The sequence below is a fragment of the Abramis brama genome (assembly GCF_963993115.1).
Source record: "Abramis brama genome assembly, chromosome: 17".
NCBI classification, from domain to species: domain Eukaryota; kingdom Metazoa; phylum Chordata; class Actinopteri; order Cypriniformes; family Leuciscidae; genus Abramis; species Abramis brama.
Window position 1 is genome coordinate 23,705,449 of NC_139979.1, and position 25,583 is coordinate 23,731,031.

Sequence of the window (25,583 nt, forward strand, 5' to 3'; positions counted from 1 at the left end):
CCGATTCGTGAACGATTCATTCTTTGGAGTCGGATCTTTTCTAAATCGGTGGATTTTTTTTCCCCTCCTCGTTTTTTCCCCAGGTAAACGGAGGTTTAAATGAATTTACTTCAGTAGCCGAATATCACAAACACTGTTTAAAATTGTATTTAAATATACAAGAACGTTTCTTGACAAAATAATTGAAGTACTTACTGACGTAAAAATTAAAATTATATTTAGGCTCTAAGTGTTCAAGCTGAATTATGGTTGCAACAAAATGAACTGGGACACATGAAACTGCAATAAAGGCCTTTATTTAAAAACTTTTAAACCAGCAATCAGCAGCGAGTGTACGTTACGTAAAACATTTATCATCTTTGAGCCGGTTCTTAAAACCGAACTGTTCGAAAGAACCGATTCGCGCAAATGAATCGCACACATTACTACTTCCGTCGCGCACATTCTGCGAAGGAAATTCGCAACTTGAAGTTGTCGGAGAGAGCTTCAGCTAAAGGGTTGAGTGAACACAACTGGCATGGAGGACGAATGGGAGGAGGAGGAGCAGCTGGTTGTGGCGGAACTGTCTGGAATGATCGGCTCTGATTTACTGTCCAGTCGGCAGAGCACCTGTAAGATTGTGGACATCGACAGCGAGCAGCCCATGATGCAGGTGGGCCGGTATCTGTTCGCTGGAGAATACGAGGACGCCATCGGAACATGTGTGTTTTTTGAAGAGAATGGTGCAGACTCTAAACCAGCCCTTAAATACAAATGTCACACAACGAAGAAGCTGATGCTGCAGCGGACGTTTCTCTCCGAGAGGAAGGAGGACGAGCCCGTTTCTAACTGCATAGAGGTGCTGGCTCTCCACGATGAGGAGTCGGTCGGACGCAAGAGCGCAGTTTGTCACTACCTGGATCCGATAGACACAGAGAAATCGGCGCTAGACGAATCTAAAGATTGCCATGGTCCAGAGATGAGCGAGGAATCAGCGGCTGAACTGGAGGAGAACTCCACTGAGGAGCCGATGAACGCCAGCAGCTCTTCTGTACTGGCGGCTGTAGAAGACAAGGACGATAGCTCTTGAAAGACTGCTTGACTTCTGACAATGTACATTCTGCGTCATGTACATATGCTTTCTGGTTAATAAAAGTTTTGTATTTTGTAGTCCGGTATGGATGTCTGTCCAATCTATTTATCTATCTATCGATATTTTTTTCTTTCTAACTATCGATCGTTCTATCTATCGATAGTTCTCTATTGTTCCATCTATCATTTGTTCTATCGTTCTTAATCAACCATTCTATTGATTGTTTTATCTTATCTATCTATCGATCGTTATATCTTAGTTCAAATAAATCTTTCTATCTATCGATCGTTCTATCTTTCAATCTTTCTATCACTTGTTCTCTTTCTACCAATTGTTCTAGCTTTCCATCTATTGATCATTCAATCAATCTTTCTATCTATCGATCATTCAATCTTTCATCAACTGTTCTATCTTTCCATCTATTGTTATATATCGTTCTATCTATTGATCGTTCCATCTATTGTTATATATCGTTCTATCTATTGATCGTTCAATCTTTCTATCTATCGTTCAATCTATCTATTGTTCAAACTTTCTATCTATCGATCATTCATTGTTACATCTATCAATCGTTCTATCTGAATTCAATGAATTTGAATTATTCAGGTTAAACGGAAAGAACTGACTCGAAAGAATGCTTCTCACAAATCAGATAGTGTAGACAATGACAAGTTCATGAAGAAAAATCTATTAACTGGGTGGAGAACATATAAGCATTTCCATGATTTTATATTATATATAATATAATATATACTACAAAAGCAATTTGCCAAAACCTACAGATGGCCAACATACAAAATCTGAGGCAGGAACTCAAATGAAAAAAAAAACTGAGTCCTAGGAAATGTGCCAACTGTGGAAAGAAATAAAGAACAAACATCAAGCCTAGAAAGAAAAGAAAAAAAAAAAGCATTTAAGTAACATCTAAACCAGCAGTTGAAGATAAAGGAAGCTAGAGTCCAGAGAGACTGAACTCAGGAGGAGAGACTGTTTTTGAAGCTGTCTAGTGGGAATGAAGAACATAAGAATAAAGCTGAAGTTCCTGATTTTAAAAGAGATTTTGAAACATCCATTTTATTGCAAGGAGAAAAAGAAAAAGAAAAGTGTTGTTTTACATATCAGGAACAATTTAACAATCTGGGTTTATTATTAAATGTGTAAACCTATACAAAAAGGTTTAGGTTTAATACCCCACATTTAAAGAGTACGGTTTGCTTCAGCGTGTTAAAATTGTGTTACAATACATGAAATAATCTCCTCTGTTGTGACGTCACGTATGAAACACATACACACAGAATGCGGTCCAAAGGTCTGTTCCCTAATCAGGCAGAAACATGACAGTTCATATCAGTTTGGTTTTGTCATAAGACTCCCCAGACCTCCTCAAACGCTGAACACATCTTGGCACAGGTGAGAGCTGCAGATAGAGGATAGTTACTGATGGACAAGGTCTTCTCTGTGTAGTCGACATTCACCTACATCAGGATTGAGAAACAGAATTAAGTATGCTGTTTAGTGATGAAAATTCACGTTTATGAAATCATTTTCTATGCATGGAGAGTATATTTTAGACTCACTGCTCCATGCGCAAATGCTCCAATGACAATAGCGGCAGGTCCATCTTTAGGGACGATTGTTCTGGGACATACAGCATCTCCTGCTTTGAACGATGTGGAAAATCGGGGGCATCCAGGTGGCAGGTGGTCCGACACTGGATTTTTAATGAGCCTCAACAAACGCTGAGAGCCATCCGCTGCTCTCACACACAACTTGTGCAGGAGCTGGACTATAGGAGGACAAATTGTAGGAAACTAAATTTACTATGAATTTACATACAGCATTACAGGATTTTTTTTGCATTACAAGGTAACACTTTATTTTAAGGTGTTGTTACGAGTCACATGTACTTACTATAGTAATGATAGTAAATAAAGTACACTCCTAGGCAAAAAAATGGGCCAAGCCCAAAATGGCTAAACTAAGCTATTAATTGTCTAAACCACAAATTATTGTTTCATTACCAAAAATTTAAGCAAATTAACTACTTTAAAAGCCCCTGCTGTCGAAGCAAAACATCAAAGACGGAATGTAGTTATGGCAGAATATGGGAAGTTGTGTGTGGTGTAAATAATCACAATGAAACATGGTGATGCTCCAGAGAAGTGTCTTATAAGAAAATATTGGAGAATATTGCAGAATGGCTTGCTTCCCACAATTAAAAAGTTGTTATCTAAAGAGGAATGATCAGATATTTTTCAACAAGACAATGCTCCTGCCCAAATTTCAAAGACAACCAAGAAGTAGCTTGAGAACAAGTCCATCAGGCTCATGTTTTGTCTTGTCAGAGTCCAGATTTGAACCCTAAAGAGAATATTTGGTCTCACATTAAACTAACTAACTAGGAGACATTTTTCAACAACTCACTGTTTGAAGCCATCAACATTGAGTGAAACAACACTGAGTCTTCCTGTAAAAAGCTGTCTGCAAGCTGGAGAAGGCTATTCCGTGCTAAGTTACATTATCTATAGTATTTGTGCAATTTTTGCTAATTTCCTGACTAGTGATTAGTGATTAAAATGGTTAAGACCAATAAAAGACCACTACATTTTTTGCCATTTTTCTTTTGCCCAGGAGTGGCTACAGTATTTATTCATCTTTGTTCATGTTATTTAATAAAAATATATAGCTGTTCAATGTTTGTTCATGTTAGTTCACAGTGCATTAACTAATGTTAACAAATACAACTTTTGATTTTAATAATGTATGAGTAAATGCTGAAATTAACTAAGATTAATTAATGCTGTAGAAGTGCAGGTCATTATTAGTTAAATCACAATTTGCCGGTTTGAATTGAAAATATGCTATCATTTACATGATGCACGTAATTCATAACTGATTCTAATGAGACAGGAAACATTTTGCGTATTCGACATATTAATAAGAGTGAATGTATGCATATTTAAATATTATTTGCAAATAATGCAAATTGATCAGCTCACAACTACAATTAGAACTAGAACTTTTTAATTCCCTTAAATTCTTTATTTAAATAAAGACTCCCCCTCCCACCAAATGTTGATTACAAGTAACCAACCCTAAACTTAATCATATAGTAAATACATGTAGTTAATTAATATTTCTCAGTTCTTATTTGTGTAATTACACTAACTACATCACCTTAAAATAGTGTAACCCGTTACAATACTGACATTACAGTCAATGTACAAATGGAGCCTCCATGTTAATTTACCCATCAGTCCACAAAATCGTGCAAAGGTGCGAGGAATTCTCGTCTGTGGGTTGATCTCGATCAAAACATTCTTCTCAGTGTGAATGTACACTTGCAGCAGTCCAGCTCTATTCAAAGGACTGTCCAGTAACATCAGCAGGCACTGTGGGAAAGCAGACGTGACATTCAGAAGACAGATGTGGGACAAATAAAAATCTCAAACAGCCAAAATCATCAGAAGATGGCTTGCTTTCTTCTTTTAACCTTCATAATGCATTCAAAACCTGCATACCATTTGGACACCGTGGAATGTAAGTTTTTAACAGTCATACCTTTTTCAACTAAAACAATTTTTTATCTGATCAATAACTTCTCACTAATGAGTAAATGTGCAAACATGTCAGTTTTGACTGATAGCGTGATATTACCATATTATTAAATTTACGCCCTTTTTAAAAAATCTTTAAAATTTGAACTGTTACATTACAACAGAAAAAACACTAATGCATATATATATATATAAATTCTGCTGCATAATTGACATCATTTGTAAAGCCTCGGTTGATGTCCTGGTCCAAATTAACAACGCAAAAGGTGTAACTTTATTAAAATAGTAAGATATCTTAAATAACTTTAAAAACTATGCTTTACTAAAACTATAGAATTTGTATGCATCTCCAAAAAAATCGATAAAAACTAACTCCGGTGTATTATGGGGATTAATATGGGCATGGCAATATTGAAATGGTTTAGATGACGAAAACTAACAACATGAACGCGCATTTCAAACACTGGAGAGCTTTACCTGATGTGTGATATCAGGGCGAATCTTCCCAGGGTCTCTTCCACTCTTCAAAATCATGCTCTTATGCTGATCACAATTCAGCAACTCAAATGTCTTTCCAACCTGAACAGAAACACGTTCACATCTAAATGCTGAAACATATGGTTATGAAAAATATTATTATTAATGTCAAGTGAACAACACCCGGTCCAACACTAAAGTTTATATCTCTACCGAGCCTCCGTGTCTTTTACCTTTACGGTTTCAAGTGTCGCTCCTTCTAAAACAACAACAAGACGCTTTTCCGTCATCTGATCGTGCAGACTTCGTTGGTGTTTTGCCGGTTTTGGTTCATATTCATCTAAATGCTTCAGACCACGCTTGTCTCCAGCGCGTGCAGCCATGTTGACACAGAACTACGACACGTCAAATGTACGTCACAACAACGCGTTTGTTCATAGTGGCGCACGCTGATGACGGTCTCTCTACATAATTAAAAATGTCGCTGTAAAATACTACTACACTTGACCACCTATTAATTAAATGACATTATGTTATTATGAAAACAATAATACATTTATAAACACAATTTTAAATAACAAAAATACCAAGAATCATCGATTTATGCTTGTGTCAGAATCAAAACAAACCCTGAACTTTCATGATGGCTACACACCCGAAAAGAACACATTCCAAAACACAATTCTACGTTTCTTTCAAATATAATAAGTTTCACATATAAGAGTGACATTTATGATACATTCCGACTCCAGACCTCAAACTGTATTACACTAGAGAGAGTACAGGTACATTCATCATTAATAAATTAAATTGCTTTTACGAGGTGAGAGCGCTCTCCTTCCTTTCTAAAACTTAACATAGTTTTGTTGTAACCAGTTTAACTGTGGTATTTACAGTAAGACCATAGTTACCACATATTAAACCAGTGTAACTTTATAAACAAACTAGGGAATACTCCCACAGGTGTTGTAAAAAATACATATTTCCTCCCTCCCATAATATATTATTTTGCATGAATTCCCCCCAAATTCTTTAAAAGCACGGTACATTTTCAAAGTGTTATGAGAGATCATATCCACCAAGCAGCTTTTAACTGTTTATCATACTGTACATCACTTATCAAATGTGATTATGTTGCCTAAATGTATATGTGACATTTTTAAACCCATTACTTATCCAGTGAATATAAAAAGGTTAGTGATCTCTGGAATGTCTTTCTCCTATTTTCACTAAACATTGAGCAGCTCCAATGGTTCAACAGTCCCAAACCAGCTCCAACAGGTCTCACTGGAGGTGTTCCCCCCCAGATTCAGTGCAGCGTTCGACTCTGGCACATCTCATGAGGAGAACTCTGAGATTTATTCAGGCAGGTCAGCAGTTTGGGGCAGAAGCCTGAGTTCGAACACAGGACTGTCACCAGGAATGAAGGTTCAAAGGGCATGAACTCATGGTAGGGGTCAGCGTCACACGTTACCTGTAACATTTGATTTGAATGTTTGATTAGCACACATGCTTGAGTGTCTATGTAATTCTCTTTGAGATGTTCTCTGTACCTTAGTAAAGGATGAGAGGAACAGGTGAATGTAAGAGAGGCCTGATAGAGATGAGTCCGTTGGATGTCTTGTGAAACTCATCTTATAAGCCTGTAAGGAACAAATATGGAATATAAAAGGTTGACAAAGACAAATGTTGGGTTACCAGAGCAGAGGTTTTCAAATAGGGGGGCGTATGGAAGTGCTAGGGGGTCTGTTGAAAAGTTTAAAGAAAAACAGTGGGGAAAAAAAGTAAAAAAAAAAAGATTTAAATAAATAAAAAATAGCTTTAAATTAATTAATTAATAAATAATAAATCTAAGACTACAGTACTATAATGAGTACAAAAACAACATAGTACTTAATACCCAGCTAATACAATTTCTAACATTCTTATTAAATTATGAAAATGTTATTTCTGAATATTTTACAAACATCCAAAATGTCCAGTATTTTTTTGTCATGCGATCATTAAGGGAACATTCCATTTTTCATGTCCCAAAGTTCCCTGTTAGCTGGGCAGAAACAAAGAAATCATTTAATTTTTGCACAGTAAAAATTGGGTCTTTGAATAAGAAACTATTTAAGATGCCTGTTCATTTTTAGTATGGGGTGATCATATTTGGGGGTCTGTGGCGTCTAAACGACTGAAAACCCCTAGACTACAGTGAGTTAACTTACATCCAGTGCCACCTGTAGAGCAGAGTACTGCACCCAAACCTCCTGCTGTTTAGACGGGGGGAGGGAGAATGTGCCAGCCTGTCCCGGACCCTTGGTCACACTCAGATAATGAGACCACACGCACATACTCTCTGACTCTGGATTGTTGGCCTGTGTGTGGACTAGTGATGAGAAACATAGAAGGGGGTTCAAAACACTCAAAAACACATCACATATGCATATTCATATTGAAATCCATACCGACTTACTATCAGGAAGCAGAAGGTGGAGAAGATCTTTAGCCATTAGAGATCCCAGTGTCCCATAATTCAGTGCCCTAGAGAATATTGTAATTTATACCATGGTCTGTCTGAATACTTGATTCTGATTGGCTGAAAGGTGTGCAATAATACTGTTTAATGCACAGGTAGTTCCAAGTCAGTTAAATCACTGATCTAGTTATATACTATCAAAATCTACTTTGCTTGCAGTAAATCGCACACACGCATACGTCACACACGAAAACAGGAGCACAGAAACTTGTTGTCAATGTCGCTGTTTTTGAAGTAATTAAATTACAGGTAATTCACACGCACATCTCTCTCTCTCTCTCTCTCTCTCTCTCTCTCTCTCTCTCTCTCGATCGATAGGTTAATTAATTCAAATAAATGTTAGAATTCAATTTTCAAAAAGTTATTTTCCTCCACGTAAAATCGTTTAAAGCACAGCTAGCTGAGGATTATTCCTTATGTAAACATTTGTATCTAACTTTCATACATTCATATTTATGCATCATACATCTTCATCATATAAAACTAGAATGGAGTGGAGAATGAGGAATAATCAGAGTAACATTACACAATAACATATTAACATTTTACTAACAGCGGTGCAAAGTATATCAGGATATACCCAAGTTAATATTTTTACAGCTGAATGAATATTCTGTGTTTATGTTGTAATAAGATACCTGGGATATGAGGAATGGAAGAAAGGCAAAACAAACATTCCAACAGGGATGATGATGTCATTACCAGAGATGGATGGAGTGATAGACAAACTATAGGAGAGGAAAGACAGAAATGTAAAATGGATGATGATGGCATGAATTGAATATTCACCCTATCTATATTCAAAATGCATGCAGTTAATCAGTGCACTTTTAAAACAAAAACTCGTTAATCAAAATGTCACTGCCAGTGAAATGACAGACTTTTCCAATCATTTAGTTCGCTTAAACCCTCAATCAACCTCAAGCTCGCATTCCAAGCTTCCTCCATCCCTTCAACAACCGATGGAAAGATTTAAGTAAAAAAGGATATGAAAAACAAAAAGATGAGACTAAAAAGTGAATAAGTTAATGAGTAGTTAATTGGTGATTTAGTTCATGTGAACTAAAATTTGACATTCAGGTCAAATTAGTTGTGTCTTTTGAAGGTAAATGCCATTTGCATAATCCATAGATATAAAATAATATGTGCTGCAAATAACTCAGGTCACATGAGCCTTACAATGTATAATTTTTAAATTTACAAATGTTTATTTTGGGGGAAGGGGAAAAAATAAAGTATATTAGTTAAGAAATAAAAGTAAAACCTTTATATAAATATATAAACAATAAAATCTTATAAAAAAATATTTTATATAAAAACAATAAATAAATAAAAATTAGAACATATATACTGTTATAAACAACGCATATAGTACTGTGTATATAAACTGTGATTTTTAAGAAGATTACCGTGAAATAATATACAAATCCAAAGAATATTTTTCTCATATTTGACACTGTGACAAAACGTTACCTTAAATTTCATTGCTAATGTGCGAGCACTCACCCTCCTTCAGCCCGTGTGCCGTGTGAGAGCAGTCTGCACCTGCTCTTCTGCTCCAGCACAAGCATCTGCAGGTAGTTGGAGAAAAAATCCTCCTCTTTCAAAACCACCTAGTGCAAAGAGGAGCAGAAACACAGCGAATGAAGAATATTTAATTCACTCATCCCGACTACACTGCTTGTTCATTTATTCATCTTCAAATGAAGCTACCTCTGCATAGAGATGGTCGAGTTCTGTATGATTGAGATTATTTGTTTTAGTGGGGAGTCTTGGATTAAGAGATTTTATCTGAAAAACACACAAGATTATCAGAACAAAATCCATCCGCAGTTTAATTTTGTATATGATTCACAACATACCTTATTCAAAATAAAGTCTGATGATTTGTTGTCCCTCCAGCTCAGATCTGTTAGTTTCTTCTTGAGGGATGAATAAACATCATGAATCAACTCTTCAGCCTGGCAGAGAGAGAAAAACACTTGCGTCATTGCTCTATTAAATACATGTTCATGCATAATCAATCCTTTATTTGTTCATTTGGTCCAACCAGACCTCTTTCTGTGCATGTCGTTCTCTAATTGCATGACTGAGTAAGGCGTCAAATCCTCGCTCTGTCTGCTGAACACATCGCCACCAGCGTGGCATCTCCTAAAATCACAGACATACGCGAATGAAATATATAATGCAGTCTGAACTGCTTCACTTCACACAAATAGGCTTTGTGGGGAATGAATCCAATGCCGACCCACCTCCTGAGTGTCTCCAGTCACAATGGAAAAGTTTCTCATTGTTTGGAAGAACCTCGAGTCCAGCGCAGGTATTAGTGTTTGCAAAAGACTAAAGATCATGTATGTGTGAAGAGGGATGCTGCAGATTTATACACAGGCACAAACGGAGAAACAAAACATTTGTATCATTTATCAAAATCTATCAAATTTTAAGAAACCATGCCAAAAAGTGACTTACGTGCCCATTATCTCTGGCTTGACTCGCCATTGGCTGATTGTCTGGGACATGTGGATAATGTATCGGATATTGTGGACTAAAACAATATCTGATTGGCTGATAGGAAGAGGCTGAAACATGGCTTGTAGGCAAGCAAGCCAATCAATGGCTGGAGCCTGAGTCTGTGAGGGACAGCAAAAACAGCATCAGTTACATACATTATTTGGGTTAATGACATGATGTTCATTTTTTGTCCAGATCTATTAATGTACTCATAAATCTAATTTATTCACACAGTAATTTGAATACAACGTCTATGATGAGCATGTTTTTAATTTGGGGGAAAACATCAGGGTGATCCAACTCAACTGCCCTGATATTATAATGAAGAAAAAAGCCTAGTTAAAAAAGAATGGAATACTTAAAAGGAAAACCTTATTATGTAGTTTGGCATACACTTGTATTATTATTTCTTTGAGAAAATAACAATTAATCAAAAATCTCACTGCTTATTAATATTATTTTTAAGTGTCCACCAAATCCAAGTCATGTGGTCAGCTAAATCATAGGTGCAGTTGTCATTAACTAAAACTGGAATAAAATGCATGAAAGCATTTCAATTGAAGCGATTAAAAAAATTACAAAAGCACGTAACAAATTTAACAAATAACAATTTACAAAAACTTAAACTGAAAATTTAAAAATAAAAGCCAATTCAAAATATTAATAAATACTATAATAGTATATAAATAATAATAAAATAACATTGTCAACATGCAGAAATATAGTTTTTCTGTAATATAGAGCTACTGCACAAAATGGTTAATTAATATAATTTAAATAATTTATTATATTTGTTCAAAAAAAACTTTTCACCTTTTATTATTATTTAAAATGATTATTTAAAGACATTTTCGAAAATAATAAGACTTGCATACATGTATGTATGTAAGAAAATACTTTATACTTTTTATATCACATGACATCATGAGTCATTAAATGCAGGGAAATAATTTGAGCCGGAACACGCCGGAACATGTTCCGTCACCTCCGACATTGGATCCGGCACCTCCTGTGTCACTATGGAAAATTAATTGCCTAAATGAAAAAAATTAAATTAGCCTACTGTTTGTGTAGTGTTCAATGTTTGTGACACATGACTTGCACGCTTGTTGTAGACTACTAGTTGAGATTGCTGTTCGATAGCCTCGATCGTTTCACTCAGGGGAAAAATGTCAAAAAGACAGAACAGTTTGCTTAACTTTTTCAAATACGCTGGCCAGTCAGATCCCAAACCAGCAAAAATCGTTTCCGCTGATCAAGAATGTGGAGACCACGGTGGACACAGCAGTAGTATCGACATAATATCTCGTTATTTCGACACAATAAGGGGACATTCTAATCTGCATTAAGCCACATTAAGCGTTCTTATAATGGTTTTCTATGGGAGGAAAATGCTTAACGTGTAATTGCGTTCATATTCTGGGCTCATCTGATTTTTTTGTACATAGCATAGCCTACTTTGTTATGATTTTAGTATCATAATGATTAATAAAAGCACGCACAATTATCCGTGAACTTGATTTGAACAAATGCCTTTCAACTTGTGTGTGCAAAATTCAGAATTAAATGAATGTGCAGCAATTTGTACAAATAGAGAGTCTGTAGGCCTACTATACTGTTGTAGCCATTAAAAAAGCGCATTTAGTTTCATATTTGTTAAAATATTATAATGTTATTTATTTATCTTTTTCATTTATGTTGATTTATGAAAAGTGAACAGCACGAGTAAGATAGGATGCGCAATATGAGACATGGAGCGGGTCAGACATGATTTTGTCCACTTCATCAAGTTTTGTTTTGTAGAAAGCATTTCTTAAGTGAATTTCGTTTTGTATAAATTGTATCTTTATTTTAATCAATTTTTCATCAACCAATTGTCTGGATTTAATTAATAAAAAGCAAATATAACAGACAATCATGGAGGCGCCCGCGCGGTCACTTGCACTGCACGTGAACTGGAGCGCATCTCATCCTAACTTAACGAAACTCAGTGTATGCCTCACACAGACATGAGAAATACATCAAATACACAAAGCTTGAAATGTCTTTAAACGAAATAATTCAAAACGAAAAAAGAAAAAGGCTACTCTCTGATTATGTAATCCATTAGGCCTATTTATTATGTGCAATTCTCTCTATGGCGCGTTCACACGGAGATGGCGATCGTCAGCTTCATCTTTGCAGCCGAGTCGACACTGTCAGAGAAAACACTTGTTTATTAATAAAAATCAGTGCACGCGTCACCGGATTTACAAATGCACATCTTGCTTGTTGCACGCACACATATTATGTCGAAATAACGAGATATTGTGTTGAAATAACATTATTATTAATAATAGCCTACATCTTTTAGAATATTTGATTGAATGCTGAATGTTGCGCTTGTTCAATTTAATAAAATTAAAACTTTAATTGTGATCATTAACATAACTGAATATTAAATATTTAGTGGCCAAGTTTTGCGCAGCTCCCCCGTCAATGATCTAGCAACCCCTCAGCACATGCGTTAACAATTCTCTGGCGCAGCCCCTGCATAGAAGCTATACTTAGGCAGTGTAATTTTTTTTTTTTTTTTTTTTTTGTTCCGTTACCTCCAACCCCCGTTTTGAGTCGCCGGATCCACCCCCCCTCTGCGCTCCGGGACCTCCCACTTTACAAATTAAGCACTGATTAAATGTTAGTTTTCTTGAGAAATAAAACAATAATAATAATGTATTTCTAAAACCATATGAAACAAATATGAATACAAAGAGAACATTTCTTAGAATGTGGCACGTTTGTTATAGCCTGTTAAAGGAACACTCCACCGTTTTTTGAAATAGGGCTTATTCACCTTCTTTCCTACATTTAGATAGGTGGGCAAATGCATTTTTGTCTCAGTGCATGCATTGTTTTAGTTTGACAGGGTCGGCGCTAGCTTAGCTTAGCATAATGAATGGAATCCTTTGTTGCCAGCTAGCATGTCCTGAGTAAAAGTAATATAAAAAAATAAAAAAACCCACCTAATTACTTCTTGTGGCCTGCGTATTCACAACGAGTACAAATAGCAATGCAGATTAACACTAGGCGATTTCCTATGCAGATATTGACTTATATGATATATCACGCCCAAGTAGCAGTGCTTCGCCTGTGCTTCCCCCTAATATAGTCCTTAATATATAAGTCAATATCTGCCTAGAAAATCGCCTAGTCTTAATCTGCATTGCTATTTGTACTCATTGTGAATACGCAGGCCACAAGAAGTAATTAGGTGTTTTTTTTTATTCAGGACATGCTAGCTGGCAACAAAGGATTCCATTCATTATGCTAAGCTAAGCTAGCGCCTACCCTGTCAAACTAAAACAATGCATGCACTGAGACAAAAATCCATTTGACCACCTATCTAAATGTAGGAAAGAAGGTGAATAAGCCCTATTTCAAAAAACGGTGGAGTGTTCCTTTAACTGTCAGTGTAGGGCACACATGGCATGCTTTTTATTGCTTTTCCCCCCTACGACATATTATAGTAATAATTATAAATTAGGTATTATTCCAAAGCTTAAACACTCAAAATTGATTCTGTGAAAACAGTTTTGAAATTGGACATAGCTCATAGACAAAGGAGAGCAAACCAGCTGCAGTGACACATACTGAACTGAACAAAAGTTATTGGTTTCTGGAAGAACTGACACTTTAAAAGCTGAACACGGTATTTCCAGTAGTTCTCCCCCATCTCCTCTAGACATGAATTGCTTTCTCAGAAGTATTTTTAATTTTTCCGATCCGGGCCAAGATCCGGCTCACATCTGGTACTGTGGATTCCACGTGTACCACATGTGGGCCGACACTATGACACTATGTTGCTGTCTGGGAAACCTTTTAGCATGCTGAAGTTTTGAAATATCAACTTCAAATTTGGATCACACATATGCCATATGCCATTTTCTAGCAATTTTAGACTCCAAATTATTTTGGTAAATGTTCAGTACATTTGCTTCACAGTAAATTTCTATAACTACACTTTCATTTTTTAAAGTGCTTTCACTTCTGCAATAATCTGCTGAGTGTCTTCTTTAAGAAGAGATCAACCTTAGGTCTTTAAGATCAGATCTATGCTCCAAAAAAAAGGGGGGTGGGTGTGTGTGTGTGTGTGTGTGTGTGTGTGTGAGGGGGTGACAGTTAACAGGTAAAAAAAACAATTGTAATAAAAAAAATTGGATTTTCCCTTTCTCTTATTTGTTATTGACCCATTTATACACAGTATGTCAGACAGGAAATCCAAATTACGCACAAACACACAGACCTGTAGCTCTTGGATGGTAATTCTGTGGTAGAGTAACTTCTGACTGAGGCGGTAGTGTAGAGGGGACGTGGCCACAGCGAGAGTTGTGGACAGAGATATGTAAAGACCACAGTGCTGAGTTGTTTTAAAGGAGGGAACACCCAAGAGAGCCAAATACTGACCACAGGACAAAAAGAATGGACGCAAATACTGAGAAAGAGGAGCAGAGACAGACAACAAAAGAGATGTTACCAAAATATCAAAGAAGCCTGTATAATAATGTTTTATGAGCATTAGCCACACTAGTTATGTGTAAAATCTGGTGCTAAGCTAAAAAGAAAATACCTACCCGGGTACTAGCTTTGGATTTATGTGTGGTGTTGTTCCAGTCAATAGGGAACTGAAAATGAGGCTCATCAATCTATGGAAATGTAATCAACATTTTTAAACAACATAGAGGACAAAACAATCTGATAAACAAAGAAAATTTACCAAAATATTGAGCATTTATGTCAGGGGTGTAATATGAATCACTGCCCAAAACCACATAAAACTACATAAACACTTAATACATGTCTCAAATCAAGTCATTGTTCCATAACACAAGCAAAGGTTGAAACCCAACAAACTCACTTAAAACTAAAAAAACTCTGACTACAGGTAGCTTTATACAATGTTTTCTTTTGTAAAAAAATATTTAGACTAACAGACTAAAAATATAACGACTAACATCAGTGTAAGTGTTCAGCTACATCTAATTGTTTTGATAGCATTTCATTTTTTAGATTCAGAATATATCTCAATATGCTATTATTGTAGAAATTTGGCAAATTGCTGTCTAGTTCAGTTTAGTATTATGTTTGGTTTTGAACTTAAGTTTAAAGGGGTCATGAATTGAGAAATAAAATTTTCCTTTTGACATGTAAGAGGTCATTGTACTATAAAAACATCCTGTAAGTTTCAGAACTCAAAACTTTCCCTGTTAGTCCAAAAACAGCTTTTATTGAATCCAAGCTCAGAAAACGACTCGTTTGGGATTTTGTAACGTTATGACATAATAGTGCGACGAAAGAATACCTCTGCAGAATCAGATCAACGCCTACTTCTACATCATCGCGTCTTTGGCCCTGCCCACTGGCGTGTTAGTGAGATCACGAGGAGAGAAGAGCGATACAGGGTCACTGGACTAACAATAACATTACCTTCCAAAGGATCCTAATGCTAGGAAAGTGGTTATTTATTTTCAACTATGTGAATGTCTAAGTAGAGCATTATTTGTTTGTTCGGTACATTTCACTGTGGATTATTTGGTAAATCAGTCGCAATTTCAGCGCAGGCTTTGCAGACTTTCACTGTAAGATACAGACCCGACAGTAGTGCCACAACATGCAAGCAACCGTGTTAATTCTAATGCCTAATCTGTGTGATCAGTGATTTCCGATATGATTCATATACAGATGTTCTTTGTCTCAAAATCGTTTATTGCTGTTTATGCATCAGTGACTAAACTATCAACTTCACATGGTTTCTAGTAGCATTTAAATCTGTTATTTAAACTGTGATTAAATTATATACAGAAAGCAATCAAAGAACCCTCCCTTTATAATCGCTGGAGCTGTCAATCAAACAGCGCGAGTTTATCCGTGACTGAGTTCTGGACTCGCGCCAAAACTCCGATTATAATAAATGACGCATTCTACACTGCACAATGAATCACTTGTTTACGTTGTGTTTGCACTGTTAATTATGATGAAAGCATTTGTAAGAGTGCAGAAATCCAGTTGCAAAGACGAGATCACTGCATTCATGCACTCAACAGAAATATCTGTCATTGGCTACAACAATGCTTATCGCTGCAACCTTTCATGCCTTTCATAATAATCAACACTATAATCAACACTTTTCACGATTAGTTAATCTTGACAGCTGTAATTGTCAAAACGTAGTAAAAGTTTTTGAAAGAGTTCCACATGTAATATTTCGGTAACACTTTAGTTTAGGGTCCAATTCTCACTATTAACTAGTTGCTTATTAGCATGCATATTACTAGGATATTGTCTGTTTATTAGTACTTATAAATATAAAACACATATTAATGCCTTATTCTGCATGACCATATTCTACATCCCTTAATCCTACCCAAAAGCCAAATTTAACAACTATCTTACTAACTATTGATAAGCAGCAATTAGAAGTTTATTGAGGCAAAAGTCATATTTAATAGTTAGTTAATAGTAAGAACGGGACCCTAAACTAATGTGCGACAAATATTTCATACGCAAAGATGTTAGCCAATCACAGCGGTGGGCGTTTACACTGAAATCTCACAGCAGACACGCCCCTTCAAACAGAGCTTTCAAATCAGAGGGCTAAAATCAGGGTAGAAAATTACCATTTATTTCAAAATTATTATGAAAATTAATTAAAAATTATACTAACATTGGACATTTTTTGCTCCAAACACATGATCGGTAACTAAATCTTGAAATTATACAATCTAATTGAAATAAAAAACTACTGCTAATGCTACCTGTGTAGCATCTTTGTTTGGATTGTGATTAAATTCAGTGGTTGCCTCTAATTTCAAATGGCTACAGATATTTTTTATCTAAGGTCAGTTTGGCCTGTTAAGGCGACCGTTATCAGAATCGGCCAATTTGCTCGTAAAATAAATTGGAATCAGCAATAAAAAATCACTGCATCCCTAGAGAATGTAAACATGCAAATTGGCCTGTAGGTACATATGATTTTGGTGGTGGTTGTGTCTGAGTGAGAAATTAATGTAATTTGAAAGATGTAGCCTAGTCAGTGAAATCATCATTTACAAAAAAATGTAAATTAGTATTAGTGATCACCTGTATGTAGTGTTGATTGGAAGCATTTTGCTCTTCACCAGAGTCTGGCCCTACATACACACTGAAGAAAGGAAATGTGGAGTACTGGCTCATCAGCAGGGTGAGGGTGGTGTTAAAATCTGTCTGATTCCATTCACCTGATACTGCCCAGCCACCTAACTACACACACACAGAGACAGACAGAGAGAGAGAGAGAGAGAGAGATAGAGAGAGAGAGATAGAGAGTGAAAAAACAGAGCACTGGAGCAAAATACATGATGCAACATAAGTGTACTTTTTATTTTTTTTACTTTCTCTTATCCTAAAAAGTGTGTGTACCTGCTGGAGTAGTGTGAGGAAGGGTTCTGAACCCACTTTCTCTGGAGATTCTGCATCCATGCAGGTCTTGAAGAACTTCTTTGCTTTCTGTTCTGCAGCACTCACAGAAACACCCTCCTCAGGAGACTCTGATCACACAGAGACCATACAGATGAAACTGAATTTGACACATGTGGCATTATAACCAGTACACACTGTACGATTTTGGGCTGGGTTTCCCGAAACCTTCTTAACGCTACGTCGTTCTTAAGTTACACCTTAAGCTGTACCTTATCGTTAATACGTGTTTCCCGAAACGTTCTTAGTTAAGTATACCTTCTGTAAGTCATACTTTCGGAAGGTTGGTCAGGACCACTCTTAGCTTTACCTTATCACTGTTGCAGGTCTATATGAATATAATTCTGAAGTTTTAATACACCCAGACGGTGTTCAGTTAGGCTAATTCAAGTGTTTTCATGCAAAGAATAAAATTGTCATTACACTGATTGTTGTTAGAATTTTAAATTATATTATTATATATAATAAAATTTTATAAATTTATTTTAATTAAAGAGCGCTTTTAAAGGCCAGTGAAAGCATAGGCTTACTGTCAGTTAAGTCCTATTCGGACGCTAATATTGTTTATCATGGGCTCGTACGGTATTTTAAACATTTACAGGGGTAACGGTTATTTTAGTGCCGTCCGAATATCAGTGTTTTTCCTCACCCAACCGCGTAAAAATCCCTGGCCAAATTAGTACCTCAGTTTTTTGACAAACAGGTCGTGTTGCCGTCTGAATCCACATCTCTGCGTTTTCAAGAAGAGATTCAAAATTCACTGTTTAAATCCTTTTTGATCACTGCCGAGCACCGTACGTGACGTATACTTTTATTACTGAAATGCTTGAAAGTATTTACAAGAACAATATTTCATCGCAGCTCCACCTCAGCGAACAAAAATGGGAAAGAGAAGAAAGCACATAAAAATTTAAATGGTTATTATGGCAGCAATATATGATACAATTTTAAAATATGTAGGCAATGCTATTATAGGCTATTATAGTTTGGATTATTTTTTATAATATCCCATGAGTCCTAATAAATGCAATTTCAACAAAGTGCTTTTTTATAAAGAACACCGCTTTCTCACATAAACAGCCCCTGCACGAGAGAATAATTGATTCTCGAGCCATCGATATCAACACAGTAACGTTACTGTTATGGGCGTGCGGCCGTGCGCGTTGAACATTCGAGTAGCTTTCAAACCCTGGAGCGCGCAGAGTTGCCATGGAAACGGCGCAGCAAACACAACTGACAAGCAGCAAACTGCCTCTGTCGCTGTTGTTTTCACTGCTTTCAGGTGAGTTTAGTCTCTAAAATCACACACATAATACACACAACTGTTCCTGACACTTTTCTTTCGTGTTATTGACACACATCTGTTGAATATTGACTTTATAGAAATGGTTTAGTGTCTTCGAAAAAGTCTGTTTTCAGAAGAGGTAACTTAGGCTAAGCTCTTGTTTATAAAAGTTTGGGCTTTTAATCACATTTGTGTAGATGAGAGGCTATTATAGTTTTGTAAAGGTTTTGCTGTCAGTTGAATGGGTGATTGGAAGTTGACTAATTTAACAAACTGATATTTAACATAAATGTATGTGCTGTTAATCGATGACGTCACTTACACGGAGCGCTAAAATGGTCTGTTAGTTCAAATGCGTTTTGATCTTTCACGGTAGACAAATATTGATAAATGTTCTGTTATTTTAGCAGCGACAAAATAACCCCTCTACAACAGAGGAGAAGCTCCAGGATTTCAACAATTCTGAAGGAAGTTGCTGACAGAGAAGTAGGAAACACAGGTGAACTCATGTCCATTTCCCCCCACTCTCAATTTTTATTCATTTCATTTATTTTAAGAAGGCTTTGACATCCAAATGTAAGTGAAGCTATATGAGCAATATTAAAACAATAAGTAAACCTAAAAACATAAATTCTGTTATCCTAAGAAATTATTTTCTGTGTATTCTTCTTTCTCTTTTCTGCATTTCACCTCTGCTGTAGCTTCTTTCCTTTTAATAAACCTGGCATTTCATGCTAAATATTGTTGGCTCTTTGACAAATTGTTTGTTATGTTGATGTAACATTATGTCTTTTGTATGTCTTTGAAATAAGTCTCTAATGCTAACCAAGACTGCATTTATTTGATTAAAAATATAGTAAAAACAATAATATTGTGAAATAAAATTAACATTTAAAAATAACTGTTTTCTATGTGAATATATTGTAAAATGTAATTTATTCCTGTGATCAAAGCTGAATTTTCAGCATCATTACTCCAGTCTTCAGTGTCACATGATCCTTCAGAAATCATTCTAATATGATGATTTGATGCTCAAGAAATTGTTCTGATTATTATCTATGTTGAAAATGTTTGTAAATGTTAAGGATGATTCAAGAAATGTACCAAAGCGACTGAGAAAAACAAAGTCTGTATGTTGACAGTCTTCCCTGATAATCATTTTTTTAATTATTTTTTTTTAGCACAAGTGAATGAAATATAGACAAAATGATAGATAGAATGATTGATTGACTGACAGAATGATAGATAGATTTAACTTTGACCCGTCACAGATGGTTTGCTGATTTACCTGGTTTCGTCTGTTCTTCAGTTTAAGTTGGTGCCCCAGACTGATAGAAAATTTGAATTCAATAAATTTTTTAAAAATTCATCTTATTGATCTTGACTGATTCAGTCCTTCTTGCATGTTTCTTCTAATGTTCAATCAAAATGTCATCACTCCATTCAATCAATAACCAATGTATAGATCCAAGTCTAGCTGGTCTCCCTGTTTGATCAGGTGATTAGTGCCCAAAACCTTTTAAAACTGACCAGTCTGACTGACTAGAAGACCAGCAAACCAGCTTAGGCTCAGGAACTTAGACAGATAGAAGCAGAAGTGAAAACTGAAGACACTATGAAACCATTTCATTGGTTATGTTTTATGTACAAAAAACATAGTGGACTTTCACTCACCTAGTATTTCTTTAATGGCTTTCAGTAAAGCAGTCTGTCTGTCTGGAAATTTATTTAGCCATCCATCACTTTTTCCTTGAACATCTGCCTCTCTTCTCATCCTCACTAGTCTTCCTGTCCTCACTTGTCTTTTTTTGTCCAGTTCTCCATTGTCTTCATTGGAGGACCCCTTGATTCTCTGTCTCTCCTTGTTGGTGGAAGATCCACCTGCTCCACAGGCAAACAGGAAGTAGTCACAGGGGTGAGAAAAAGGATCCATGGCAACAGAAAAATGCTCTGATGCTTTTAGACAGGCGGGAGAAAGGCAAGGAGGAGCAGCAGCTGAAAGACAAGAGATAGAAATCACAACCACTGTTACCAATGATATTAAACTATACCAGAATAAGACCTAGTTCCTAGGTTTGTACCTGATTTCAATTGTGATTCCTTTTGCAGGTGGGAATAGATGCCCAAACCCAAGGTAGTTGCGAAGAGAGAGAAGGCAAAGAGAACTAATAAGCACCAGCGGTACTTATTGCAGCCCACTGGATTTGGCTCATCAGAACGAGGCTGTTCCTGTGGTGTCGTGACCATTTCCTGTGGGTACATTTTGAGATGAACGTGTTGTTCAAAAATGTCAAGTTAAAAGCACAATTGGGAAAAAGTTGGAATGCATAACTCATTGACTTTATGATGGATTGAAATTACATTAGCAGTCAATCATCCAGCCACAATGAAAGCAAGGCCAAGGAATGTTCACTAAAGAACAATGAAAATGAATACAATTGTCTTTTGACAAATTGCAAGATTTATCTCTCATTTGAAAATTTATTAAATAGTTGATGTAAATTTTTGAATATAAAATTAAGATATTTTAGGAATAAAGTCAAAAGTCTGGCATGGTCTTAATTGGTACTTTGGCACCATTTAAGCCTGCATGTGTTCCAAATTAGCCCACATCATCTTCGATTCACATAATATAAAAATGAATTGATTTTAAAGAAGTAAAACATCAATATATTTATTCAGTGACGGAAGTATTAAAAAAAATTCCTTTTGCTAATGTTTAATTAGAGCCCTGGGTGGGATGGGTAGGTGTTAGTGGCCGGTGGTCTGGAACTTTAAGTCGGGTTGACTGGAGTTGTAGCTGGAAGTTTGACCGGGTGTATCTCGGGAGCCAAGCTGAGTTGGGGCTCCATACTCTGGACGCCGGGAGTCTGGAGCCTTAAGTCGGCTTGGCTCCCGAGTTATGCCTGGTCAAAGGTGGAATTTTGACCGGGTGTATCTCGGGAAGGAAGCCGAGTTTGGGCTCCAGACTCTGGGGTTAGGGGGTCCCCTATAGTTGGCCCCCCAAGCATGGAGCATGGAGCCTTAAGTCGGCTTGGTTCTAGAGTTATGCCCGATTAAAGTTCCACAGGAAGTGACCATATCTCAGGAAGAAAGCGGAGTTAGGGCTCAATACTCCTGGCATAGGGGGCCCACTGGGTCACCCCTCCATGCCCGGAGTCCAGAGCCCCAACTCGGCTTGGGTCCCAGGTTATGCCTGGTCAAAACTGGACAGAAAGTGGCGGTATCTTGGAGCCCGACGGTCCCAGGGGCTCAGGACTGTGGGGAATGTAGGGTCCCTCTGGGACCTCTCCATGCCCGGAATCTCAAGCCTTAACTTGGCTCGGCTCCCAAATTATGCCCGGTTTACTTAAGGGACTTTAGGACAAAACGGGCTCTATCTCGTTTGAATGAATGTAATTTGTAGGCCTATCTAAATATAGTTGTAAATTAAGATAGTAAGTAAGGTTAGGTTAAAAGGTTAGTAAGGTGAAAGCACACAAAGAAATGTTATCATTAAACATTTTCAGAAAATGTATCAAAGTTTCCAATTAGAGGGATTCCTCATTGAAACACAAAAGGTGGGCTTAAATGGTTCCACAGTAAGTAATGGTGAAAAAAGACCATATTTTCCTTTAAAAATGTAAGATATGTTTACAAATACATGCATGGAGCTTAAATATACTGTGAACTAAGTATCATAGTAATTTGCATTGTGCCCACATTGAGAAATGTTGTGTTAGCTATAGTTTGCATGTGTTTTGTGGCACTGTACCATTTAAGCTCATCTTTAAAAAAAAATATGAAAATAATCTTCTCTACAAAACAATTTATGATGTATTTATTTGTAAATTAATTTAAAATGAATCACAATACATTTATTGTTTGCAGGTCACTGCTTAATTCTTTGGCAGTCTAGCCTTTCGGTAAGGCTAATGGTCTGACCTAGAGATTAGCTTTGAACGCAAGCTAATAAAACTCATCTTTCCATTTAAAGGAAAATGATATAAAATGATAAAGTACTATTTGTTCATACACAAAAAACAATACATTTATCTCTTATTTGACATAATGTAGTTACCAAAGAAATGGCTGAAAATTGCAGAAATGTGTTGATTTCTGAAGGGTCCCGAAATACCAAAGTTTTGGGGTTATTTTGTGTGAGGTCCCCTGAGACAGCATGCACATGGGTGGGGCTAACTCAACATTGCCAAATGTGATTGGTATGCAATAAAAAATGCCAGGGAAGTAACAAATCACTGGATTGGTTAAAATAATAAGCAGCATAAAATATTATTTTCTTTTCTTTTTTTAATTTGACTTCAGAGTTGAAAGTGGGCTTAAAGGGTACATGGGCTTAATGGGTACACTTACCCTACATTTTCCCACCTAACACATAGCCTACAGCTACTGTAATAATTATAAACATGTGTACATGAAATATTGATATTGATCTTTTTTGTGTGTGATTTTTGCTTTTATTTAGATATGTTAGTTGGATAACTGACAGGAAAGGACCACAAACTGGGATTTGAACTCATGTTGCCGGAAGAGCATCTGCTATGCGTGTAGGAGGGTTAATAAAGACCTTCTGTAGCGAAGCGATGTGTTTTTGTAAGAAAAATATACATAATTATAACATTATAAACTGTAATTACTGGCTTCCGGTAATGGCCGTAGGCGAAGTCTAGTTCCGGCAGAAGTGTGTATGAGGCATTGACAAACGCAGAAGCGCAGAGGATAGAGCAAAACAAAACACCGGTCACGAATTAGAAGTCTAAAGCAAGAATTTTTAAAGAAAGATTTTGAGTTTGTTGCCCAGCCCTATTGTTTGAACCGCTAGAGGCATCCACTTTCACCTAAGCTTAAGCTACGCCTACATCCTACGCCATACGTCGGGTCAGAGGTCACTCTTCCACCAGAACTAGACTTTGCCTATGGCCATTACTGGAAGCCAGTGATTATAGTGTATAAAGTTATAAATATGAATAATCTTTCTTACAAAAACACATCGCTTCCCAGATAGCACAGGTACGTCTGTAAGATGTCTGCTAAAGATCTGTTAATCTGAAGACTGGAAAGCATCTGCTGTGTAAAAACATCTGATAAACATCATAGAAAAGGCAGTTTTACATACATTTTAAATCTTAAACATCTTCAAGACATCTTCTAAATGTCTATATGACATCTAACAGAAAACGTCCTAAAAACGTATTGCAGATGAGAAAACACTCTAAAAAATACATCTTGCAGATGTAAATGAATACATCAAATAGACGTCTCTGAGAGTAGGCTACTTGTGCTATCAGGGTTCGCTTCAGAAGGCTTTTAGCCCACTAAAGCTACTTTTATGATGGATGGATACGCTTTGGGCTTCAAAATCTCAGGTAACAAGTTACTGTTCCCTCCCATTTTAAGCTTGGAAGAGCCAGAATATTTTTAATAGCTCCGATTGTGTTTGGTTGAAAGAAGAAAGTCATGCTTGAGAAGGGTGAATTATAATTTTCATTTTAGGGTGAACTAACCCTTTAAAGCATTCGCGAAGAAAAACAGTTAATTATGTACAATCGGCCAAGCAATAAGATAAACTCGACAACAATATTACAGCAATATAAAAACTGAGGTATTTCTCAGTACAATGAAATAATGGAGGCATGTTACAGGCTATATGCTTACTCCGTGTGTCACATTAGCGAAAATTTGTCGAGATTTTGCAGGGGGGAAGAGTCAATTTTGTCCTTTGTCAATAGTATATGAAGCACAGCTCATAGAAGTTACTTTCAAACAAAGTCTTTCTTTCAAACAGCTTTGTGGTGGTAAACTTCGAATTCGCGTGACCTGCGCCTGTAAAACTGGCAGATCAGAATCAAGTATTACATTGAGCCGTGTAATAGAACAGCAACAACCCGAGAAGTATCTTTCGCAAGGGCATCATGTGGATAGTGGACAGTGAAGGAGTCTTACACCACACACAACACTTCTATTATGTAGGCATATAGAGACCTTTCTGATATAAAGCAAAACTTTGTCATTTAGGCAACAATCTACTGCACCCTGTTATAGGGTGGTGCAATATGGGTGACTGGAGTTTGAATCTGGTTCATTGCATTCCCTGATCCCAGCCCACCTTCTTCTGTCATTTCCTGTGACTACCACTACCACTGTCATATTAACACTGGCAAAAGTTGAAAAATTGTAAATATATTTAAAGCCTCACCTGATGACCAGCTGGGTTCTCGTCCATCTTGTTCTTCTTGTGTGGCCGTTTGATCAGGATTCTTCCAACATATTGGTCTTCCAGCAAAGCTTTCTATTTCGTCACACCGTTCCTCTTTCTATCTGTCCCTCCGTCAGCCACAAGTCATATAACTACTATCTTCCCTCATCACGCTCTCTGTTCACTCTTTCACTGACTGATAAACATGTATGACCTGGCTTTCCACAAGACCCCTCACTTTTACTCATATATAAATGGGGCATTTCTGGATGCATTTCCTGAACCACCATTTCTTAAATTTATGAGGGCCAGAAGATGATTTTGCTCCAAACTCCATCAATTGGATTAAATCACCCAAGTTAAACTGGAAAACACAAACACCAAGTGACAAAAAAGAAAGCTGCATGGGCATTTTTAAAGCTTCATCGGTGCAAGGAAGTGGCATACTTAATATTCATAAATATTCACAT

The 25,583-nt window shown here is 36.6% G+C and overlaps 3 protein-coding genes across 4 annotated transcripts; 1 reads left to right on the top strand and 2 right to left on the bottom strand.

The window, feature by feature from the left end:
• The first annotated feature begins 428 nt into the window (after positions 1-428).
• gtf3c6 (general transcription factor IIIC, polypeptide 6, alpha) lies at positions 429-1,149 on the top strand. Its single transcript, XM_084089675.1, has one exon. The coding sequence runs from the start codon at positions 518-520 to the stop codon at positions 1,067-1,069; it is 552 nt and encodes a 183-aa protein (XP_083945801.1). The 5' UTR covers positions 429-517; the 3' UTR covers positions 1,070-1,149.
• A 966-nt stretch (positions 1,150-2,115) lies between these two features.
• On the bottom strand, positions 2,116-5,527 carry emg1 (EMG1 N1-specific pseudouridine methyltransferase). The gene is made up of 5 exons (XM_084088450.1): positions 5,340-5,527; positions 5,107-5,208; positions 4,323-4,464; positions 2,650-2,858; positions 2,116-2,547 (listed from the first exon to the last, which is right to left on the bottom strand). The coding sequence occupies exons 1-5, from the start codon at positions 5,487-5,489 to the stop codon at positions 2,434-2,436; spliced, it is 717 nt and encodes a 238-aa protein (XP_083944576.1). The 5' UTR covers positions 5,490-5,527; the 3' UTR covers positions 2,116-2,433.
• Positions 5,528-5,622: 95 nt separating this feature from the next.
• Positions 5,623-25,531, bottom strand: kel (Kell metallo-endopeptidase (Kell blood group)). Of its 2 annotated transcripts, none has more exons than XM_084088448.1 (18): positions 25,114-25,531; positions 20,999-21,167; positions 20,592-20,912; positions 17,576-17,703; positions 17,258-17,416; positions 14,752-14,823; positions 14,424-14,612; positions 10,100-10,260; positions 9,883-10,000; positions 9,686-9,781; positions 9,493-9,591; positions 9,344-9,421; positions 9,137-9,243; positions 8,269-8,358; positions 7,568-7,635; positions 7,320-7,480; positions 6,660-6,749; positions 5,623-6,580 (listed from the first exon to the last, which is right to left on the bottom strand). In XM_084088448.1, exons 1-18 carry the CDS (start codon positions 25,138-25,140, stop codon positions 6,416-6,418), a joined length of 2,298 nt encoding a protein of 765 aa, XP_083944574.1. In that variant the 5' UTR covers positions 25,141-25,531; the 3' UTR covers positions 5,623-6,415. The 2 variants fall into 2 exon arrangements, with proteins under 2 accessions (XP_083944574.1, XP_083944575.1); XM_084088449.1 differs by having other exon boundaries at positions 5,791-6,580; positions 9,140-9,243; positions 25,114-25,288.
• Between the last annotated feature and the right edge of the window lie 52 nt (positions 25,532-25,583).